The sequence below is a fragment of the Balaenoptera physalus genome (assembly GCF_965194825.1).
Source record: "Balaenoptera physalus genome assembly, chromosome: 20".
NCBI lineage: Eukaryota > Metazoa > Chordata > Mammalia > Artiodactyla > Balaenopteridae > Balaenoptera > Balaenoptera physalus.
Genome location: NC_138901.1, coordinates 14,688,193 through 14,708,422, shown reverse-complemented (window position 1 = coordinate 14,708,422; position 20,230 = coordinate 14,688,193). Strand labels below are relative to the sequence as shown.

General features: G+C 43.9%; 1 protein-coding gene across 7 annotated transcripts in view; it reads right to left on the bottom strand.

The window, feature by feature from the left end:
- Positions 1 to 20,230, bottom strand: part of ERN1 (endoplasmic reticulum to nucleus signaling 1) — a 98,332-nt gene that overhangs the window by 49,543 nt on the left and 28,559 nt on the right. For all 7 annotated transcript variants that reach the window (XM_082441996.1, XM_082441998.1, XM_082442002.1 and 4 more), the window contains one exon: positions 6,947 to 7,067. In XM_082441996.1, coding sequence (XP_082298122.1) covers positions 6,947 to 7,067 — 121 coding nt within the window. The remainder of the gene's footprint in view (positions 1 to 6,946; positions 7,068 to 20,230) is intronic.

Here is a 20,230-nt window from a genome sequence, read left to right as displayed (position 1 = left end):
ACTTCTCGCGGACAAGGAACAGGGGTGGGCAGACCGCACTTGGAGTAGCACTGCCACAGGCAACACCAAGCGCATTTCAGCAGGGAGTGCAGCACGGTCCAAGTCATCCTTCTAGAGGGTTATGTCCAGGGGCTGCGTGCTGGGTGAATGGGAGCGTGAGGCAGGCAGCAGGGATGGCGGTCGGGAAACTGATATGTGAATCCAGAGGTGGACGTCGAGAGCGGGGCTAAGACACTGGCAAGGGGTACAGGGAGGAGTAGTCAGATCTGGGAGACGCTTCACGGGTCCAGGGGACAGGACGTGGTGACCAAGGAGCAGAGCATCACTCTTTTCTAGCCTGGGTGCAGCGTGACTGTCGGCACAGGCAGGAATTATGAAAAGAGGCACATGGTCTTAGAAAGTCACGTGGGAAGATTTTCTTCAAGCTTCAAATAACTAATTTTGTTTCAATCCTTCCCTCGTAAGAAATCTCCAATATTAAGCATTCAGGGGACATCTCAGGAGTCTAGACCTGTCTGGCTGGGAGAGCAGCATATTTTTATAGTTAGTAAAGAATGGTTCTAAATTAGACCCAGTCTGGGACTTCCCTGGCCATCCAGTGGTTAAGACTCCGCGCTTCCAATGCAGGGGTCGCGGGTTTGATCCCTGGTCGGGGAACTAAGATCCCACACGCCACGGGATGCAGCCAAAAAAATAAGTAAGTAAATAACTAACTAAATAAATTAGGCCCAGTCCTCCATACCTACTATTACTGGAAAGGAGATTGAAGGGAATGGGAGTGGGGTTGCTACAGAATAAGCTGCAATTTGATGAAGATCTGAGAGTCAAACTTAGCATTAACTAGTATTCCAAGGGGAGTGTAAGAAGCCCTAAACCGGCCGAGGCAATACCGAAAAAAGTCCTTTAACTCCACCAAGCCAAGGAAGGCAAGCTTTGTAAAATGAATCTAACACAAAACATGACAGCAACATTCTCCGTTTGTATTTGGGCTGGGAGTGCGGCAATGAAACACACTCAGCCACGTTCACTGGTGACATTTCAGAGACAGCCAGTGGTGCTGCTACAGTTACAAAATCACAGCTTAGAAAGATCACACCTAAGGTAAAATGCCAGGACTCAAATTAGTTTCTGAAAACAAATAAAACTCGTTTTCTGTACTAAGTGTAGTTTGCTGCTGTGGTGTGAGAAATCTCCATTTCTGGGAACAGCGACACGTGTTTGGTTGAGGAACAAAAGCACCTGCCGAAACCACTCTGTAGAAAGAAAAAAAAAAACACTCCCAGTCTGTTGGCCCCTGAAAAAAGTAAACAGTTAGGAAACCATGAAGTGGAATAACAGGTATGTACTCTACAGAACCCCAGTTTGATGACTTAAAGGGGTCTGTTTGCATCGGCAAGTTTCTTCCATTTGAGTTTGACTCCCCACTGCCACTCAGGGCCAAGCCCACGTCCTCCTTTGCCTGGACCAGTGCAGTAGCCTCCACCTGGCCCCGTCAGTTCAGCCTCAACACAGCACCTGCTGGTCCTGTAAAGGAGAGGCCAGGTGTCTTAGCCCAGGCTGCCATAACAAAATACCATGGCCTGGGTGGCTTCAACAACAGACATTTATTTCTCACAGTTCTGGAGGCTACAAGTCCAAGATCAGGGTGTCGGCATGGCTGAGTTACGGTGAGAGCCCTCTTCCTGGCTTGCAGACAGCTGTCTTCTCACTGTGTACTCATGTGGTGGAGGGAGAGCGAGCTCTGGTCTCTTCTTCTTCTTATAAGGGCACTGATCTCATTCTGGGGGCACCACCCTCATGACCTCATCTAAACTCAATCACCTCCCAAAGGCCCCACCTCCAAATACCATCATATTGAGGGGGGTTATTCAACATATGAATCTGGGGAGGACACAAACATTCAGTCCATAACACGGGGTATATCACTCTTCTGCTCAGATTCCTCCAATGGCTTTGAAAAAAACAGCATCCTTAACACCAGCCACCAGGCCCTATACCTGTGGTCTCCTTGCGGAGGGCACTGCTCGACAGGCAGTGCTCAGGAAATCTGTGAAGGCATTTCTTGGTGGTCCCAGAGACTGGGCCCTCCTGGTGGGGGGCCAGGAATGCTAGGTAGCCCTGCAGAGCTGAAAACTGCCCTATATCTGTAGGCTGTTCTTATGTCCTGCCAGACACTCAACGTGGGCCAAAAACCTTTAATAATTATCTGGGTGTACAACCTACACTGCTTTATATAGAAGCACAAAAGCACTTTTTGCACAAGTTTACACAATGAATCTTCTCAAAATGTGACTACTGTATAAATCAAGTAAGGATGTACTTCTTTTGTTTGGAATATTATGAGAATTGTTCACCATCTTGGAAATCCGGCCACCATCCTAGTCTGCATTTTTATTAGTCGGTGTTAATAGGCACAGCATTCAATCACAGGTGGAGTGTCGGTATGTATCAGTATGTGTCTGAGCCTTTACATGTTAAATTACATACATGTAACTAAAAACTACTTTCTTATTATTTCAGATTACCAGTTGGGTAATATATTTCTTTTTAAAACTGTGTGCATATGTAGGTTACTGTCTATAAATTGTGTTCCAGGCAGTGGTGGGGACGATAAATATTCTGAGGGGACAGGAAGGCCGGGGGAGGGACAAATTAGGAGTATGGGATTAATAGATACAAACTACTATACATAAAATAGATAAGCAACAAGGAATTGCTTATACTGTATAGCACAGGGAATTATACCCAGTATCTTATAATAACCTATAGTGGAATATAATCTGCAAAAAAAACTGAATCACTATGTTGTACACCTGAAACTAACACAACACTGTAAGTCAACTGTACTTCATACACACACACACACACACATGCAGTAAGGGAGCACTGCATCCCTAACATGACTGGCCTCCCAGTTCCTCTCTTACTTCTCTCCTTCCTCCCCTCACCGTACTCCAGCCACTCCTACTTCTCTGCCCTTCTTCTCCCTGCCAAGCACACCCACCTTTGCCCCCCACCCCACCGCAACCCATGCCTTCTGCCTAAAGACTCCCCTGCCCCCTAGGGTTCTTGCTCAATGGCACCTTCTCAGTGGGGGTCCCAGTTTTAAATTGCAGCCCCGCCCACCTGACCTCAGCCCAGCTACCTGGCACTCCCTGTTCCACTTCCCTGCTTTCCTTTCCTCCACAGCTCTTATCACCACTATGTACTTTTGTTTTTAAACATCTTTATTGGAGTATGATTGCTTTACAGTGGTGTGTTAGCTTCTGCTGTGTAACAAAGTGACTCAGCTATACATATACATATATCCCCATATCTGCTCCCTCTTGCGTCTCCCTCCCACTCTCCCTATCCCACGCCTCTAGGTGGTCACAAAGCACCGAGCTGATCTCCCTGTGCTATGCGGCTGCTTCCCACTAGCTATCTGTTTTACATTTGGTAGTGTATACATGTCCATGCCACTCTCTCACTTCATCCCAGCTTACCCTTCCCCCTCCTCTTGTCCTCAAGTCCATTCTCTACGTCTGCGTCTTTATTCCTGTCCTGCCCCTAGGTTCTTCAGAACCATTTTTTTTTTTTAAGATTCCATATATATGTGTTAGTGTACAGTATTTGTTTTTCTCTTTCTGACTTACTTCGCTCTGTATGACAGACTCTAGTTCCATCCACCTTACTACAAATAACTCAATTTCGTTTCTTTTTACAGCTGAGTAATATTCCATTGTTTATATGTGCCACATCTTCTTTATCCATTCATCTGTCCATGGACACTTAGGTTGCTTCCATGTCCTGGCTATTGTAAATAGTGCTGCAATGAAAATTGTGGTACATGACTTTTTGAATTATGTTTTCTCGGGGTATATGCCGTAGTGGGATTGCTGGGTCATATGGTAGTTCTATTTTTAGTTTTTTAAGGAAACTCCATAATGTTCTCCATAGTGGCTGTATCAATTTACATTCCCATCAACAGTGCAAGAGGGTTCCCTTTTCTCCACACCCTCTCCAGCATTTATTGTTTGTAGATTTCTTGATGATGGCCATTCTGACTGGTGTGAGGTGATACCTCATTGTAGTTTTGATTTGCATTTCTCTAATGATTAGTGATGTTGAGCATCCTTTCATGTGTTTGTTGGCAATCTGTATACCTTCTTTGGAGAAATGTCTATTTAGGTCTTCTGCCCATTTTTGGATTGGGTCGTTTGTTTTTTTGATATTGAGCTGCATGAGCTACTTGTATATTTTGGAGATTAATCCTTTGTCAGTTACCACTATGTACTTTATCTCTGTATCTGTTCCCCCCATAGAATGAAGGCTCTATGAGGGCAAGTATTTTGCTGTATCCTCAGGGTCTAGAACAGTATCTGGATACCTTTATAATCTACTTACGTATTAATGGTTTAGAAATACCAATTTTGAAATCTTCAGTTATAATTGCAAGATTACAATTAAATTGAAAACTCAGGGTCTCTATATGTTACCATCTTTAATCTTTGTATAGAAATAGAGACAGAGAGGCTACCCAGGGCTGAATTTAGCTAAAATAAGCCAATTTATTCTCAGAAAAACAATGAGACTTAGAACATACTGAAATTTCATTGAATTGAATTTCATTACTTGAAATTACTAGGCCTTAATCGGCTTTCTCTAATTCTGCCTTTAAGTGTCTTTTATCTCCTCCTTGCTCTGCCTACCTAACCAGTTGTTGGATTCTCCTGATTCTATTTCTGGCACGCCTCTCATCCTTCCCACCTCTTCCCTTCCCGCTGCCCCTCTTTCTCAGGTCTGTCTCACGTCTCTAGTCATCCCATGCACTGCTGCTGGATTAATCTGGAAGCAGAGCACCTGTTGAGTCACTCACCTGCTCAACCGCGTCAATGGCTCCCAACTTCCCGTTCACTCAAGTACAAATGGCTCAGAGCTACCACAGGGCTCAATATCCCCCCTGCCTCCCTCCCTCCACCTCCATCCCTAAGCTCCTCCCGAACTGGACCAGTGCCCACACCCCAGACCTGGTGCCTCCTTTGCTCCTTTCCAGGGCTCACTCCTGACTGAAAGTCAGTGTACCCACCAAGGCTCAGCTCCAACGCGTGGAGCCTTTCCTGCCCCCGCAGCTGGACACGGGCTCACAGCAGTTCCTAGCACTCTCTTTGGCGGTTACAAGGCTGCTCCCGGTTGAAGTTCTATGTATTTGTCATTTCTCCCTCCCGACTGTGGGCTCCTTGAGGGCAGGGGCTGTCTTTTTCTTTTTTGTGCCCCATACAGTATCTTTCACAGACTAAGTTCTCTAAACATGTGTTAAATTTAAAAGGAGGCAAATTCTTTAAGCTCTAAGTTACAGGACAGAACAAATTGATTTAAAAAAAAATTTTTTTTATTTATTTGGTTGCATTGGGTCTTAGCTGCGGCAGGAGGGCTCCTTATTTGCAGCAGGCGAACTCTTAGTTGCGGCATGCATGTGGGATCTAGTTCCCAGAGCAGGGATCGAACCCGGGCTCCCTGCATTGGGAGCGAGGAGTCTTAACCACTGCGCCACCAGGGAAGTCCCCAGATTGATTCTTATGTTTGGCTAAGTAACAAACGAGGCGGGACATAGTTTTATTGGATACAGCTGAGGCTACTTGCAGAAATTAAGAAGACTTGGAGATCAATTTAAAACAATACATGTAGGGAAAAGCAAAGCAGAAGAATGAAGTGGCTTGGGGGCAAAAATGCCCTGCCTGGGAATACTGAAACTGAGGGACCAGCCCTAACACTTAACAGTGAAAATGTTTATCTCAATCCTTTTGTGACTTGTTGATTTTCATCTCTGGACAAAATCAGAAATTCTGAAATATAAAGAACTCTGCATAAACATGAGGAGGAAGAGCACAGATAATATTCTGGGAGACTGTAAGGCACTGCCAAAACCGGGCTCTCCCATCTTCCTGTGGCCCCTCACTCCTGAGAGACCTGGTCCTTTCTGTCACTTAAAGTCCTTGCTGATCCAAGCAGGCCCAGCAGGTGAGGCAGGGCAGTCTGTGGTACCCCAGCTGCCAGCATCTACGGATGGTAACTAGGTTTGCTGCTGAACTGACAAGATGATGTGTGACCTTCTGATATACGCCAATATTTTTCCATGTAAAATACTGTTTTGGAACATTTTATTAATGAAGGGAAAACACTCGTTGTGCTCAGGAGAATAATGAGTCACAGATTAGTGACGAAAGAGAACATACCGGTCAGACCCGAATTTAGGGACAAAGGAGAATTATGACAGGACTGCATAATAGAGATGACTCTGAAGCCCCCAGTCCTGGGATTTGCCTGGCTTTTATCCGGGAAGATTACTTTGGGAATTGAATACAATTTCCCAGCTGTTGGGACTCCACGCTGCCAACCATCACCAGGAAGACAAGATCATAAAATGGAAGCATGGTAGATTAAATGAGAGACAAGCTTAGTCTTCTACTTCCCTTGATGTAAAGAGCCAATAAAGTGACTAACTTGGATGAATGTCAAATCTTACAGCCCTCAGTTATTTCAGCCTCTATAAAAAGAAATCAGTAATTTGAGGTTAGAGGAGATACCTTCTTGTAATTATGATTACAAGATTCTAATCATTAGAACTCAAAAAAAATTTAAAGCAGCATGTCTTCCTAAAGACCAACCAGCCAGAACTATTAATAGAAAAGCCTAGAGCCATTTAGACATGAAATCCAGACAGAAGCAAAAAAAATAATAATAATAATAATAAAGATATAGCTTGTCTCAACTGATGCACTTAGCGGATAATCACAACTCAAGCTGTAAACATACCCTTTGAGTGCAACCCCTCTCTTATCCTTGACTCTATTATCCTTTTTAATTTTATTAAATAATGTATAACAGTTTTTCTCTTTTTCTGGAATGTTTCCTTGGAAGCAGTTGAGCAAATGGCCATGTTACCCAAGGACTAAATCCAAATTACCTTCTTTCAAAGTCCATTTGATTGAGCCTGTCCTCTTGCTGACGGCATGCAAACTTCCATCCAGGGTTGACACAAACAACAAGGTTTCAGGAAGTGTCACAGTGCTGGGACTTCCAAAAATCTGCAATGAGAGGTAGAAGAATCTACGTGGTCAATACGAGTCTTCACCTTGGGCATGTACAACCACAGACAGGCCCCTCCCTTACCCCAAAAGTTATCCTTCTAAAATCCACCACCTTACAGATGAAGAAACCGAGGCTGACGAACCTAAGTTCCCATCAAGGTTTGCTGCTGAAGTGACAAGATGGACAACATCTTGGACAACAGCTGGGTCAGGACTAGAACCAGGTTGCCTTATTCTATCTGAGCAGCAATCCTTCCTGCACACGGGCTTATGACCGAACATGTCAGGGACGGGGATTCCGAAATAATCCAAGGCCAGCCTTCACTGAAACAGAGAAAGTATGCTCAGCTTTCTAACCGACTTCCTTCTCTTGGTTATATTTTATCTTCTAAAACCTGGTTATCTTGCAAGACTCCATGATAAAGAAGAATGCCAACACACCTACACACACCCACACGCACTTACGAAACTTTAAAAGGCAGGGAATTTGGGGGAAGTATTTAAAGCAAAATAGGAAAAACAGTTCTCATAAACTCATAAAGAGTTTATATAATAATAAAACACCAAGATTTTGAGAGAGACATGTTATAAAAGAAAACGTATAAAAAACATAATCCAAATTATTCTTTACTTATAATTAAAATATAAGTTAAATCAAAATGTACTTCTTATGCTTAATGAATTAAAAAAAATATTTTACAGAAAATAGCCAAAGGTAGTGAAATTCACTTTCTCACCCATTGTTGATTGGCAATGAAAATTATAAGTTAGCGCAATCTTTCTGGAAAGCATAAAAGTACTCATATTTCTGATCCTGTAGTTCCACTTCTACATTCTAAAGAAATAACTCTGGATGTGGAAAAAGCTCTTTGCACAATGATACTCATTACAGCCCATTTACAAACACAAAAAACAGGAAAGACCTCAATTTTTTTTTTTTTAAGACCTGAACTTCTAAATGGCTGAAACAAACTATGACAAAGTCAATGGAATATTATGTAATTATTAAAATAGCACTTGAAAGAATCTACAATATAGAAAAATGCTTGTATATGTTATCATGCGAAAAATATAGAATCCAAAATTTAATGTGCACTGTGGTTATAATTATACTGGACAGATTCTTTCTTTTTTTTTTTGGCCTGCCCGTCCTCTAGCTTTGCTAGGAACTGTACACTCATCTACATGGTTTCCATGGGAGCAGCTGTGTGTGTGTGTGTGTGTGTGTGTGTGTGTGTGCGTGTACACACACATGAGCAGGTGATAGCTGGTACGGTATCCTAGGACAACACCCTTTTGAGGTCTGGGCCCACTCAGCAATGCCACCTTGTAATGAGATTTTCTCTTTCTTTGTCACTATACTGTCCCACCAGTCAGCTGGTTCCTGTAGGTCTTGAATTAAAAATAGGCCAATGCAACTTGCTTACACTGCGACAGTTTGAATTTTGGTACAAACGCTATTTTTAAAATATAGGAGTATGGCTGGCTTTTAGCAAGAAACATAGAGACTGGAGGGTTACTTGTGCATGGAAGCCTGATCCCAAAGTACCTGGTCACTCTTGGTAAAAGCCAGGATGACACTAATTAATCCTTCGAAAGGGCAAGTTCAATTAATGGCTCTCTCCAGGGCAGCCTGAGGTGGCAGGACACACACTCCAGTCCTTGCATTCCTTTTCCAAGGTGGAAACCCCCTGACAAAGGGGCGAAGCAGCTGAGAACTTCCTCTCACCTCTTGCATGTGTCTGGCCTAGAGGGGAAGAAGTTCCACCCTCCACTTTGCCCAGGGCCAGGGCTCCTCACCTGGAATGAGGGAAACAACGGCAAGCCTTACCCCTGCCCGCTGAGTCTACTCTCCATGCAAAGCCTCAAGGATGAAGAAGAAGAGTCTGCTTTTAACGCTACCTTTGCAACTAGGAAATCAGTCTCAGTACAACCTGGCTGGGAAAATGGAAGCCCCAAGGGTAGCATCTGCCCTAGGCAGAATCCAAAGGTCTTGTACACAAACTACTTCGGGGGTTTTAAAATTATTTTAGTTCACAGGGTATTGATGGTGACAAGCCTCATCTGGACCTGCTCACACCTGAACCAGAGGAACACACATCACCCGGAGCACCTGGCCTGGAGAACAGTGACCCTATGACGATCACTGAGGACTGGAGCCAAACGGGACTTGGAGGGGTGGGCGGGCTGCCTGTCACTGAGAAAGGGGAATTGAGTCTGCAGCTTGATGTGGGGTGGCTGGATTAAGTTAGGTGGGGGCAGTGGAAGACTGAATAAATGAAAAGGGAAGATGTATGCATATCTGGGGGCCAACAGGTGGAAATCCCCTCCATCTGTCAAATAGTTACCCTAGGAACAACCATTTTTAAGGTCTTGGGAATCACACCAGAATTGGGTTGAACAATCTGGGTGGCTGAAGTACTAAGCAATTAAACTTGGGAGATTTCTGTGGATATGTTTTCCGCCATGTGGAAAAAGCTGGATGAGCGGGAGGAAGGAAGGAAGGGAAAGAAAGAAAAAAAGAAAGAATGAAAGAAAGGGGGGGAGGGAGGGAAGAAAGAGAGAGAAAGAAAGAAAGAAAGGAAGAAAGAGAGAGAGAGAGAGAGAGAAGGAGGGAGGGAGGGAGGAAGGAAGGAAGAGGCCTGAGAAGAAACATGGCTGAAAGGCTGGGAGAGGGGCCCTGGCCTCCACTGCTCCTCAGGCCTGGCCAAGCTCCTGTCCTTGGGCCCATGGACACCTAATCCTTGCAATCAATTCCCCTCTTAAACTCATTGGAACTAGGTTTCTGTCCCTTGAGACTGAAACAGTCCTAAACACACACACACACAGAGCTATTTTTTAATATATCTATAGAAAAAAAAGATGAAGAAAATATTGTAAAATTAAAGCCATAGTTTTTCTCCTCTATTTTCTAAATTTTCTATAATATGATCATGGACTATGCAATGAAGTTTTCATAAAATATAAAGGAGATGGACAAGTTAGCAGGTAGAAGACAAGCTGGGATTTAAAGGAGCTTCAGCGAGCCCCTAAGTTCCAGAAGCACTTTCCACCTCAGGATATTAGGCAACCTGATCACCTTTGATCACTGATATGCACCAAACAAGGGACAAACGTTTAGAAACACAGAGGTCTCCCAGTCAGAGAGTGTGTGTCCAGAATAGAAAAGTTTTGCTGTTATTAAAGCCTACAGTACAACTATAATTAACTAAATGCCTCCAATACATCTTATCACAGTACTGATATTAATATTAATATTAAAAGGGGCCAATAGTTACTAAAACTTATCATTGCTGCTCCACTACTAGTGTGGAAACAAAAGCCACCTGCCTTGTTTGAGCATCTTGGAAACCACAGGAAGAGCAATTGTCTATGGTTGGTTGGTGACTCGAAATAAAACACTAATCACATAACTAATACAGTCTTCTAAAAATCTCAAAAAGACCAGGTTTGGCTAGGAGTTGAATTTAGCAACTGAAAGCGCTGAATTAATCACGATGTCCACAGTCACGTCACAAACCCTATCACACCTGACAGATTTTTCTCTTCTTTGAAGCTCTTGACATTTTCAAATTAGAACGAACCACTCTGAACAGCGTTATTCTCTCACAAGGCAAATTAATATTACAAAATTTCTGCCTTTTTCCCCCAGCGTTTTTTAAAGCATGAAAATGTTTGCTTTCAGATATAGTTGCTATAACTCACGTGACTTCAATAAGCTTCTAGATGCAATGTGCAATATTGAGCACAGCTGAGAACTATTTGTACCTAAACATCTAAAGACACTGCTTCACAATAATGACCTTGCATATCCCCTTCACCCTGTCGGTGCTCCCTCTTCCCTGCAATGGATGAATTAGCAGCAGGCCCTAGAGTTATGCAAACTAGTTTCCAGAGAGCCTGAAAGCAGAAAGAAAAGGCTGATCTTGCAGATCTGTTTCAAGTTGATTACCTGGAATCTGACTCATTTTTCAAACAAGTGGGTTATACACTCCCGGCTTCGACAGTGACTTCTAAAAAAGTAATTGCAGTGACATTGTAGAGGTAGTGGCAGGGAATCTAGTCCAGCCTAAAATGAGACATCCATTAGCTAATTGGTCCTCATGGAAGTCTGGCCACATACGTCCTCTCACACGAGGTGACCCTGACATAACAATTCTGGAAATGCCCCGTCTAAGGACCATGGAGCCTGGCAATTCGGACCAGATGATGCTAGGGAAGTGCGTGTCTGTAAAACCAGCTTCTTTCACTTATGTTGATTCCGTGGTAAAAACAGTCCTCACTGCCGCCCTGCTCAGCCAGAACTCCCTCCCGTGAAAACATAATTCCGGGGCTGGATCCTCATGTTCAATGTTCTGATTATGAAGCAAGATTTCCCAAAGTCCGGCAGCTACACCACTGCATAAAATGCACCACTTGCTTTGCATTTCCCACAAAGACATGAAAGCAGCTACCAGCTGCTCATACAGAGATGATTAAAAGGTAGCAGTCGCTGACGATTTCATTCTCTTAATATTCTAAACTCAGCGTCAGTTGCTCCTGCATTAATTACCTCAACTGCTTGTATTTCAGGTAAGAAAAAAAGTCTTCTAAAACAAGTTCTGAGATAACTTTGTTTAGAAAAAGTCTTCAGTAAAGAGCACTATGGACACAAGGGACAGATATGTGTTTAGGTAGCACAGGAACAAGTGAAACAAGCCTCTAACACAAACCCACCTATTTCTTGGGATGGGTCAGGCCAGAGGTAGCTCACCACCAGCAGCTGGAGGAGAAGAGTCAGCAAGGCCGGGGTTCGGCTCCAGCTGCCAGGCTATCACTGCAGTGGCTGCTCCCTTGCGCCCACCCTCTGGCACCTGAGGAGGAACAGCAGGAAGCAGGCTGCATGCTGCTCTAAGATTCACAACACAGGGCAGCTAGCTCTGTGCTCCCCATCACGGTTTTCCAAAAGGCTGCATTTTCCAAAGAAACACAATTCTTAAATTTCAGATACGTATTTCAAGAACCAGCCCACAGGTTAACGGACTACCTAATAACAAGGGTCAGAAGTAAGATTAATAAACTTGGCAGGGACCTTTCATCTCAGAGCCAGGGGGAAAAAGTGGGCCACGCACACACGTGTCTCATATCCAGCTTTCCAAAGTGATCTACACTTGATGAGTACCGCAGTATCGTTTCTATTTCCCAAACTAGTGTGTTCTACCCCCACAAAAATGTTGTGCACACACAGAGAAGACCCACAATGTGAACGAGAGAGCCATGCACTTCTCAGGTGGTGTGCAAAGTGATCGGGTCTAACCCAAGTGTCCGTCTCCAAAAGCTCAATTTATATGGCAGCACTAGCATAGTAGAAGTAAAAACAGTAAAAATGATTAGAATAAAAATCTTTCCCGGGAAACTTCTCCCCTTCTTACCTCCGCTCCAACAGACCAAAACATTTATAATAATATTAGAATACAATAATCTGGCTAATAACAAAATGACATATGTATTTTTTCTTTTAGGAGTACCACACTGATTTCCAGGATTAGCTGAGAGGCTGGGGTTTTTTGGGTTGTTGGTGTTTTGTTTTATTTTTTTTAACTAATCTTTCTTCAGTGTTCATTGGATTATGCAATGTTATATTGCATAAGCCTCACTTTACTGAAGGTTAAGAAAACCATTCCTCCAAACTATAAATACCATACTTGTGTAAGTCTAGCATGGATATTAGCATGTTTCCAATAGAATATCCTTACACAACGTAGCGTGCACCTAAATCCCTGGAACCTACAACCTGCCACCGACAACCAGTCTGCCTTGTGCAGTGTGGGGCTCCCTGCCACAGCTCAAAGCCACTGGACAGCGGGCCACAGAGGTAAAGCGAAAGTAAAGGGACTTTTGGTTGGTTGATGAATACACATGATGGTATCATAGGTTAAGACTTAAAGCAGGTACGCACGTAAGGGAAGGATTACATAAGAAAGATTTCCAAGCTATTTTGCTTTGCTACTTAGGACACGCAAAATTTTGAAAACAATTAAAATTGCATGTCACCAAATGTAGAGTAATAAATTGCAAATGGATTAGAATGTACTAGGGAATCAGAGCTTGTAATTATTAACCTTAGCAATAATGCTCAGAGGTGAGAAGGGCATTCTCTGCCGGGGGACGTACCAATGGCAAAGGACCTTAAAGGGGAGAGAAAGTAAGACTGCACGTGTGTGTGTGTGTGTGCACGTGGTGAGGGAGGTGGTTTCTGATGGACAAGAAAGCAGAGGTGAGGGCTGATGGCAAATAGACTGGATCCTTCTGCTGGCTATAATCAGCTGAAAGCCACAGGATGGGTGAGCTGATTTTGAGAGGTATGGGTAAGACACTTCCTGGCGTGCCATAACGGATACCAGTCCTAAAGGGCTTCTCTCCAAAAATAAAAAAAAGGAAACCTGTGCAATTTGGCATGAAGTTCCTCAAAATAGTATTATGTAACACAGTCCCTTGGTAGGCACGAAACGACATTCAGACAAAGGACATCTGTGTCTACAATTCTATTTGCAGCCATATTATCTATTTCAGGCTATAAACTCCAGCAGAGCCTGGCTACTGGCAATTCTGGTCGCTTCACAAAACTACCAAGCATTCTAATGCCATTTGAACACATGGTAGAAGACTGTGCTCAATGATGGCCAAAAAACTACCAAGAATTCACCAAAACAGCATAAGATTGAAATCCGTACCCAGTAAATGCCAGCACACACCCATTACATAATGGTCCCTTGTTGAAAAATAAAGCCTACATGAGTATACGCCTCATAATGACCAGGACAGCAGGCTAAACTAGCAGCTCCCAAAGGCCTTCCTTTGAAGGTATCTTAGGTAAAGGCCTGATTAGACAGATATGACAAAGATTTTTATTCTAATCAAACCTTGCTCCCCACTCCCCATCTCATTTACACACCTGATCCAAGAGTAAAGCACTCTGCTCCAAACGTGGAGACTTCTGTGTAGTCATCTGTACAGAGTGACACAGAAACCTCATTGGGTTTATCCCAATTCAGTAGACTAAAGATTAAGAACAGAATTAAAACACTGGTGATATTAAGAGACTTAATTGTGTCTATGTCTTAGCGAATTCAATCTATTACAAAATCATTCCAAATCCTGTTACGCTTTGTTTACCTGTGTGTAGGTCAGCAATAATCTATCAACCATAGAGTTCCTTCTAACCAGCCCATCGGCTGCTGTGTTTCCTGATACTAGGTCAATAAAGGTAACCATGACATTTGCTTTGGATTGGAGTCAGGTATCTGGTTGGGATGCAGTAAAGGTCAGGGCCTAACTGAACACCACTGTGTGGTTTCCAAACTAAGCAACTGAGAGAGTTAAACTTGTATTTGTGGCAATTCTTGCATGTGGTGTAATCCACCACCACCCAAGACAGTTAACAATTTTTCAGTGGTTCAGGCTACTCCTTGAATGGGTCTGATAAAAGGTTCCTCATACAGTCCACTTTATTCCTGAGAGCAAAGGTATGCTAATTTCACAACAGGTGAAGATACTTTCCCCAACTGGTTCTGGGGCCCCAGGCTAAGAGTCTAAGTTCAAGCAGCTGGCAGTTCCATTTGTCTTCACAGTGTCTCTGCCATCAACTTATACCGACACCAAGGGAGGAGGAAATACACTTGGGCATGAAAGGCGCTACAGGAGACCCTTCACCACAAGGAACCAAGTCCTTCTTCTTAGGGTGGCATCACATCCCTAAGGTCCTCAAGCATTTTATAATATTAAAACTAAAACCCAGGGACTTCCCTGGTGGCACAGTGGATAAGAATCCGCCTGCCAATGCAGGGGACACGGGTTCGAGCCCTGGTCCAGGAAGATCCCACATGCCGCGAAGCAGCTAAGCCCGTGAGCCACAACTACTGAGCCTGTGCTCTAGAACCCATGAGCCACAACTACTGAGCCTGAATGCCACAACTACCGAAGCCCACGGGTCTACAGCCCATGCTCCACAACAAGAGAAGCCACCGCAATGAGAAGCCTGTGCACAGCAACGAGAAGTAGCCCCCACTCGCCGCAACTAGAGAGAGCCTGTGTGCAGCAACGAAGATCCAACACAGCCAAAAATAAAATTAATTAATTAATTAATTAATTAATAATAAAAAAAACCCTAAAACCCAAGGTTTCACCATCATTTAGTGGTTGAGATTTTTTTTTTTTTTTGGCCATACCATGCAGCAAGTGGGATCTTAGTTCCCTGACCAGGGATCGAACCTGTGACCCCTGCAGTGGAGGCATGGAGTCTTAACCACTGGACCACCAGGGAAGTCCCGAGGTTGCGATTTAGAATGCACATCTTGCCACTATTATTTTGTTGTCTTCATTGTAGGGAAACAGCAGCAATTAAGGCCTTGTAAAAACTGAGAAAGCTATTAGGTTCACTTACCTCAGTGGAGTAACATCGTAAACAAGCTAAACTAATAAAGGTCTGACTTAGACGTAAATTCATAAAATGACTACCCGCCTTACAAAAAGCCAGAATTGATCCATTTGAGTATGTATATTCAACTACAGTTAAACCTATTATTAGGAAGTCTTCATACAAAAACCCCATGGTAAAAAAAAAAAAAAGACTCAATTAGATACCAAATTTTTCAGTCCTGAAAATAGCAACTAATCTGAAACTGTCAATTTTGCTCTTTACACTTGGTGAGAGATTTCTTTTGGGGGGAGGGGAATGGAAGGGGTTGAGTAGAAAGTGGATAAATGCTCTAGTTAAATAAAAATTATCTACAAACAACTGTATTTATGACATAATTGCCACCTATGCTTGCCAGATGTTGCCGAGCTTTATAATGAAAGTCAAACACTATGAAATATGCCTGAAGTTGAGCTACCTGGCCAGACTGACTTGCCCTAGCCAGAATCCCCATTGTCTGAAGTACATCTGAAGATTACCCACTGCCCTGCTGGCCCAGCCCACCACGCCACCTGCCCCTCTCCAATTAGCTGACGGTCACTGAAGTCCACATGTCTCCACACAACACAGATCAAACAGGAAGGGCTGTTTACAGCTTCTGGGATATGTAACTTCAGAGATGAGAATAACTGAAGATCACCTTACCCAAACCTCTCAGTTCACAGAGGAGGAAGTCAAGGTCCAGAGAGGTGAAGTGACTATCCCAAGGCACCACAGACAGCTAAACTGTAGACACAGGACTGGAGGCAAGGTCTCCGCTTCCCCTTCTGGACCTCTGCCCACTACACCACACTATAATTTCACTGCTTTAAATCATGGTTCTCTGAGAAACATAAGCTTCAATTACTTGAGGCCTGGAGCTCAACCCTGCTGAACTGTCCCGCTGGGGCAGATGGAGATCAGCACTTTCCTCTGACATGGGGGTAGGATCTTTTGCATGAGACACCAAATTGGTAATTTGTAGATTCTACATAGACACCCAATATGCCAAAAGGCACTGCGAATTATACAGGGTGGGGTCTTTAAAAAATGTTCTGGATAAAAATTCCTGAGATCTCACTGCAGATCTAAGTGGGCTGGGATAACATCACAGAAAGTCAAAGGTCACAGGCTTAGCCACCATAAAAAAAAAATTCCTGCAATACATTTATCCAGCCCAGTTCTAAAGGTTTAAAAAAAGTGTTCTTTGATGATAATGATGATACAGTGGCCACTGCCCATTCCTTTGATGAAGCGAGTCATTCTTTTCATGCCAGTGCCAAGGAAACGCACATTACTGATTAGCATGGGACAACTCCTTTGAACAGCAAGGACCATTTTAATGACATACATACACCAGTGAGCCTCACGCAGTGAGCCGTGACTGCTTCACTTAGCAGGAATAAGATGCTCGAAAAAAAAGAAGGAAATATGGGTCTGAATATTGACTTTTTCATGGGAAAGAAAATCTTATAAACAACAAGATCCTACTGTATAGCACAGGGAACTATATTCAATATCCTGTGATAAACCATAACGGAAAAGAATATGAAAAATATATATATATAACTGAATCACTCTGTTGTACAGTAGAAACTAACAGAACATCGTAAATCAACTATACTTCAATAAAACAAATTTCGAATAAATAAATAATAAAAAATAAAATCTCATGCCACGGGATTTCCATAATCCCAGCATAGGTTTCCTTATTTTTTAAAATAAATTTATTTATTTTATTTATTTATTTTTGGCTGCATTGGGTCTTCGTTGCTGCGCTCAGGCTTTCTCTAGTTGTGGCGAGCGGGGGCTACTCTTTGCTGCGGTGCGTGGTCTTCTCATTGCGGTGGCTTCTCTCGTTGTGGAACACGGGATCTAGGCACGTGGGCTTCAGCAGTTGTGACGCACGTGCTTAGTTGCTCCGCGGCAAGTGGGATCTTCCTGGACCAGGGCTCGAACCTGTGTCCCCCTCATTGGCAGGTGGATTCTTAACCACTGCACCACCAGGGAAGTCCTTCAGCATAGGTTTCTATTTTCTAGGCTCCTCTGAGAGGCAAATGTAAGCATCTCAATGCAACTTTCACACATTTGGACAGAGACAGGAAAGCGTCAGAAACTGCTTGGAAGACTGTTGGCACAACCAAACCTATGGAGTTGTGGTGTGAAAACTGAGGACTGAGAAACTGGCTGAGATGGAAGGATGCTGCCTCCTCCAGCTCATCAAGGGTAGGCGGGAAACAGGAGCAGGAAAGAATTACCAGCAAGGAGATACCACGCCTTTGGGTTCAAGGAAGAATCCCTTCCAGACACCGAGGAGGACAGAACTCCCTCCGGAGAAAGGAAAAACGGCTGTCCAGGGCCAGGAGAGGGGAGGAGACAGGCTTCAGCAGGACATGCCCTACCGCCAACAGGCTCCATTCTCTCAGGGACCTTTCTTCGTAAAGTCACCGTCCCCGTCAGTCTTCTGCCTCATCTGGAGGTCACCCAATCTCAAAGCCAACTTCTCCAGGTCAGAAGACTGGCTTCCGTGGGTATCTGAACTGTGGGGCAAGGTGGCTAAGCTTCCAAATCTTTGTTTTTTTTTGAAAATTAAGGAACAGCAATATCCCTTTGAATGCTTGGAAAGAAAAATAAATATTAAGAATGTCAAAGACAAGAGTTATGTAAATATTAGGGAAGATCATTTTATTAAAAAAATTGGTGTTGGCCAAAGATACCATCAGAAAGTAAACAAAACTCAAAACCTGATTATCCACTCTGCCCCAGACCTCAACTGTTCCCCATCTCTTACTCTGGTGGGCAGACAGCGATAGTGTAAGAGCTGGTGCTGACAATCTAGAATAATTAAGACAAGGTTAAAATAGGTTTGGCTTGTGGTGTTTAAGAAGGAAGAAAAGTATAACTGCTGAAAAGGTTTTCACCAAACGGTACTACGTTACAAGTTCTAGGACTGTATTTGAATTACCTGGAAACTCACTTATGTAGTAGCCCTCATTTTCTGAAGATGCTGAACAATTCAACATATATTTGTTAAGCTTCATTTTTAGTGCCTGGGCAATATAATGTGGCTGCTAGAAGGGCAGTCACTTACCTCCCTGTGCCTTGGTTTTCTCACCTGTAAAATGGGGGACAACAATAATACCGACTTCAAAGGAGTGTTGAGTTAATATGCGTAATGAGTTAATATATGTAAAGCTCTTAGTGTACAGTGAGCATCACATAAGTGTCAGTTCTTGTGATGCTGATTAATCAAGAGCTGTGTAAGACCCTAGGATCTAATCACAACAGTGATCTGATTCTTGCCTTCATGGAGCTTATAGTCTAATAAGGGACCACAGCAGTAAAAATATCACACAAACAGAATAGCAAATTGCAGTAAGTGCTATGAAAGAGACCATAAGAGAATAAAAGGAGAAGCCAATCTGGTCTCATGTGAGGGGGTGTGGATCACAGTATCAACGGTTTTTCTGAAGGAGTAATAACATCTGAGTTAAGATCTACAGGAACGGGGGAAGGAAGGGAAGAATTTCCTGGGCAGAGTAAACAGCCTATATGAAAGCCCTGAGACTGAAAATAATTTGCTGTGTTCGAGGACCTATCGGGCCAGTGCTGCTGGAGAGAGAAAGCAGAGCGGGGAATGGGACAAGGAGGGGCTGGGGAAGCAGACAGAAGGCCGAGTGTGTGTGGAATTCCCTGGCGTCCAGTGGTTAGGACTTTGCGCTTCCACTACAGGGGACACGGGTTCGATCCCCGGTCAGGGAACTAAGATACTGAAAGCCGCACGGTGTGGCAAAAAAAAAAGAAGAAGGCTGAGTGTGTACTTGTATGGAGTGGGCCACAAAATCCATGTTTTATTTGTTTCCTATGCAGCTCACAGAAAGAGCAGGAGGGCATGCTGTTCATTCAGGTGTAAAAGCAGATCCGGAGGGAAAAGCGCTCCTGGAAGCTTAAGCGTTAGGTATACCAGTCTGTGTTCACACCCCAGGTGAGTCTCTTCTGGTGTTTTCATTGATACTAACGTCAGACTAGTGTTGCTTAGCCGGTTTACAGCTGAACAGAAGCATAACACGCCGAAACTTCATGGGGGAGTTTAACAATGCTGGTTTTGTGGCGAAATGTGGCCTACAGAACAACCTCCAACGCGAGGTCTCTTGCTTTCGAGACCCCTCCTCTGAGGGACTTCTCTGTCCAGACCCCACGAACGGGATCACAAAGCCCCCTCGGAAGGAGTGAAGCAGGCCCCCTCCTCTCTTCTTCCTCTCCGGGGGGCTCCCTCTCTGCAGTACCCGCAGTCGCTTCCAGGGCTAGTTTTGCTACAGGCAGCAGAAATCCAGGGGGCACTAACCTCAGGGATCGACGTTTAGTCCCAGATCACGGGCTCACGTTCCTCAGGCAGGTTGGCAAGGACATGCAGTATTTATCAGTCTCTTCCAGGCACTCCCTGGTTCACACTTCTTCCTGTTGACCGACTCTTCTACGTCCAACTAACTTGCTGGTTCACCTATTTCAACCCCACCCCACACTGGACTCTTTTCTCCTACAGATACACAGAAAGAAGGGTCCTGTTTTGCACGAGGCCCTGGAGCCTCAAGGCCTATAAGACTCCTGCCTTCAAGGAGTTTACCATCTAGCAGAGAAACAGTGCAAAACCGGGGAAAAGATGGCAGGTTCCATGACTGTGCCTTCCAGAAGCTGACCTGGCAGCATGCCCAGGCCATGCCCAGAG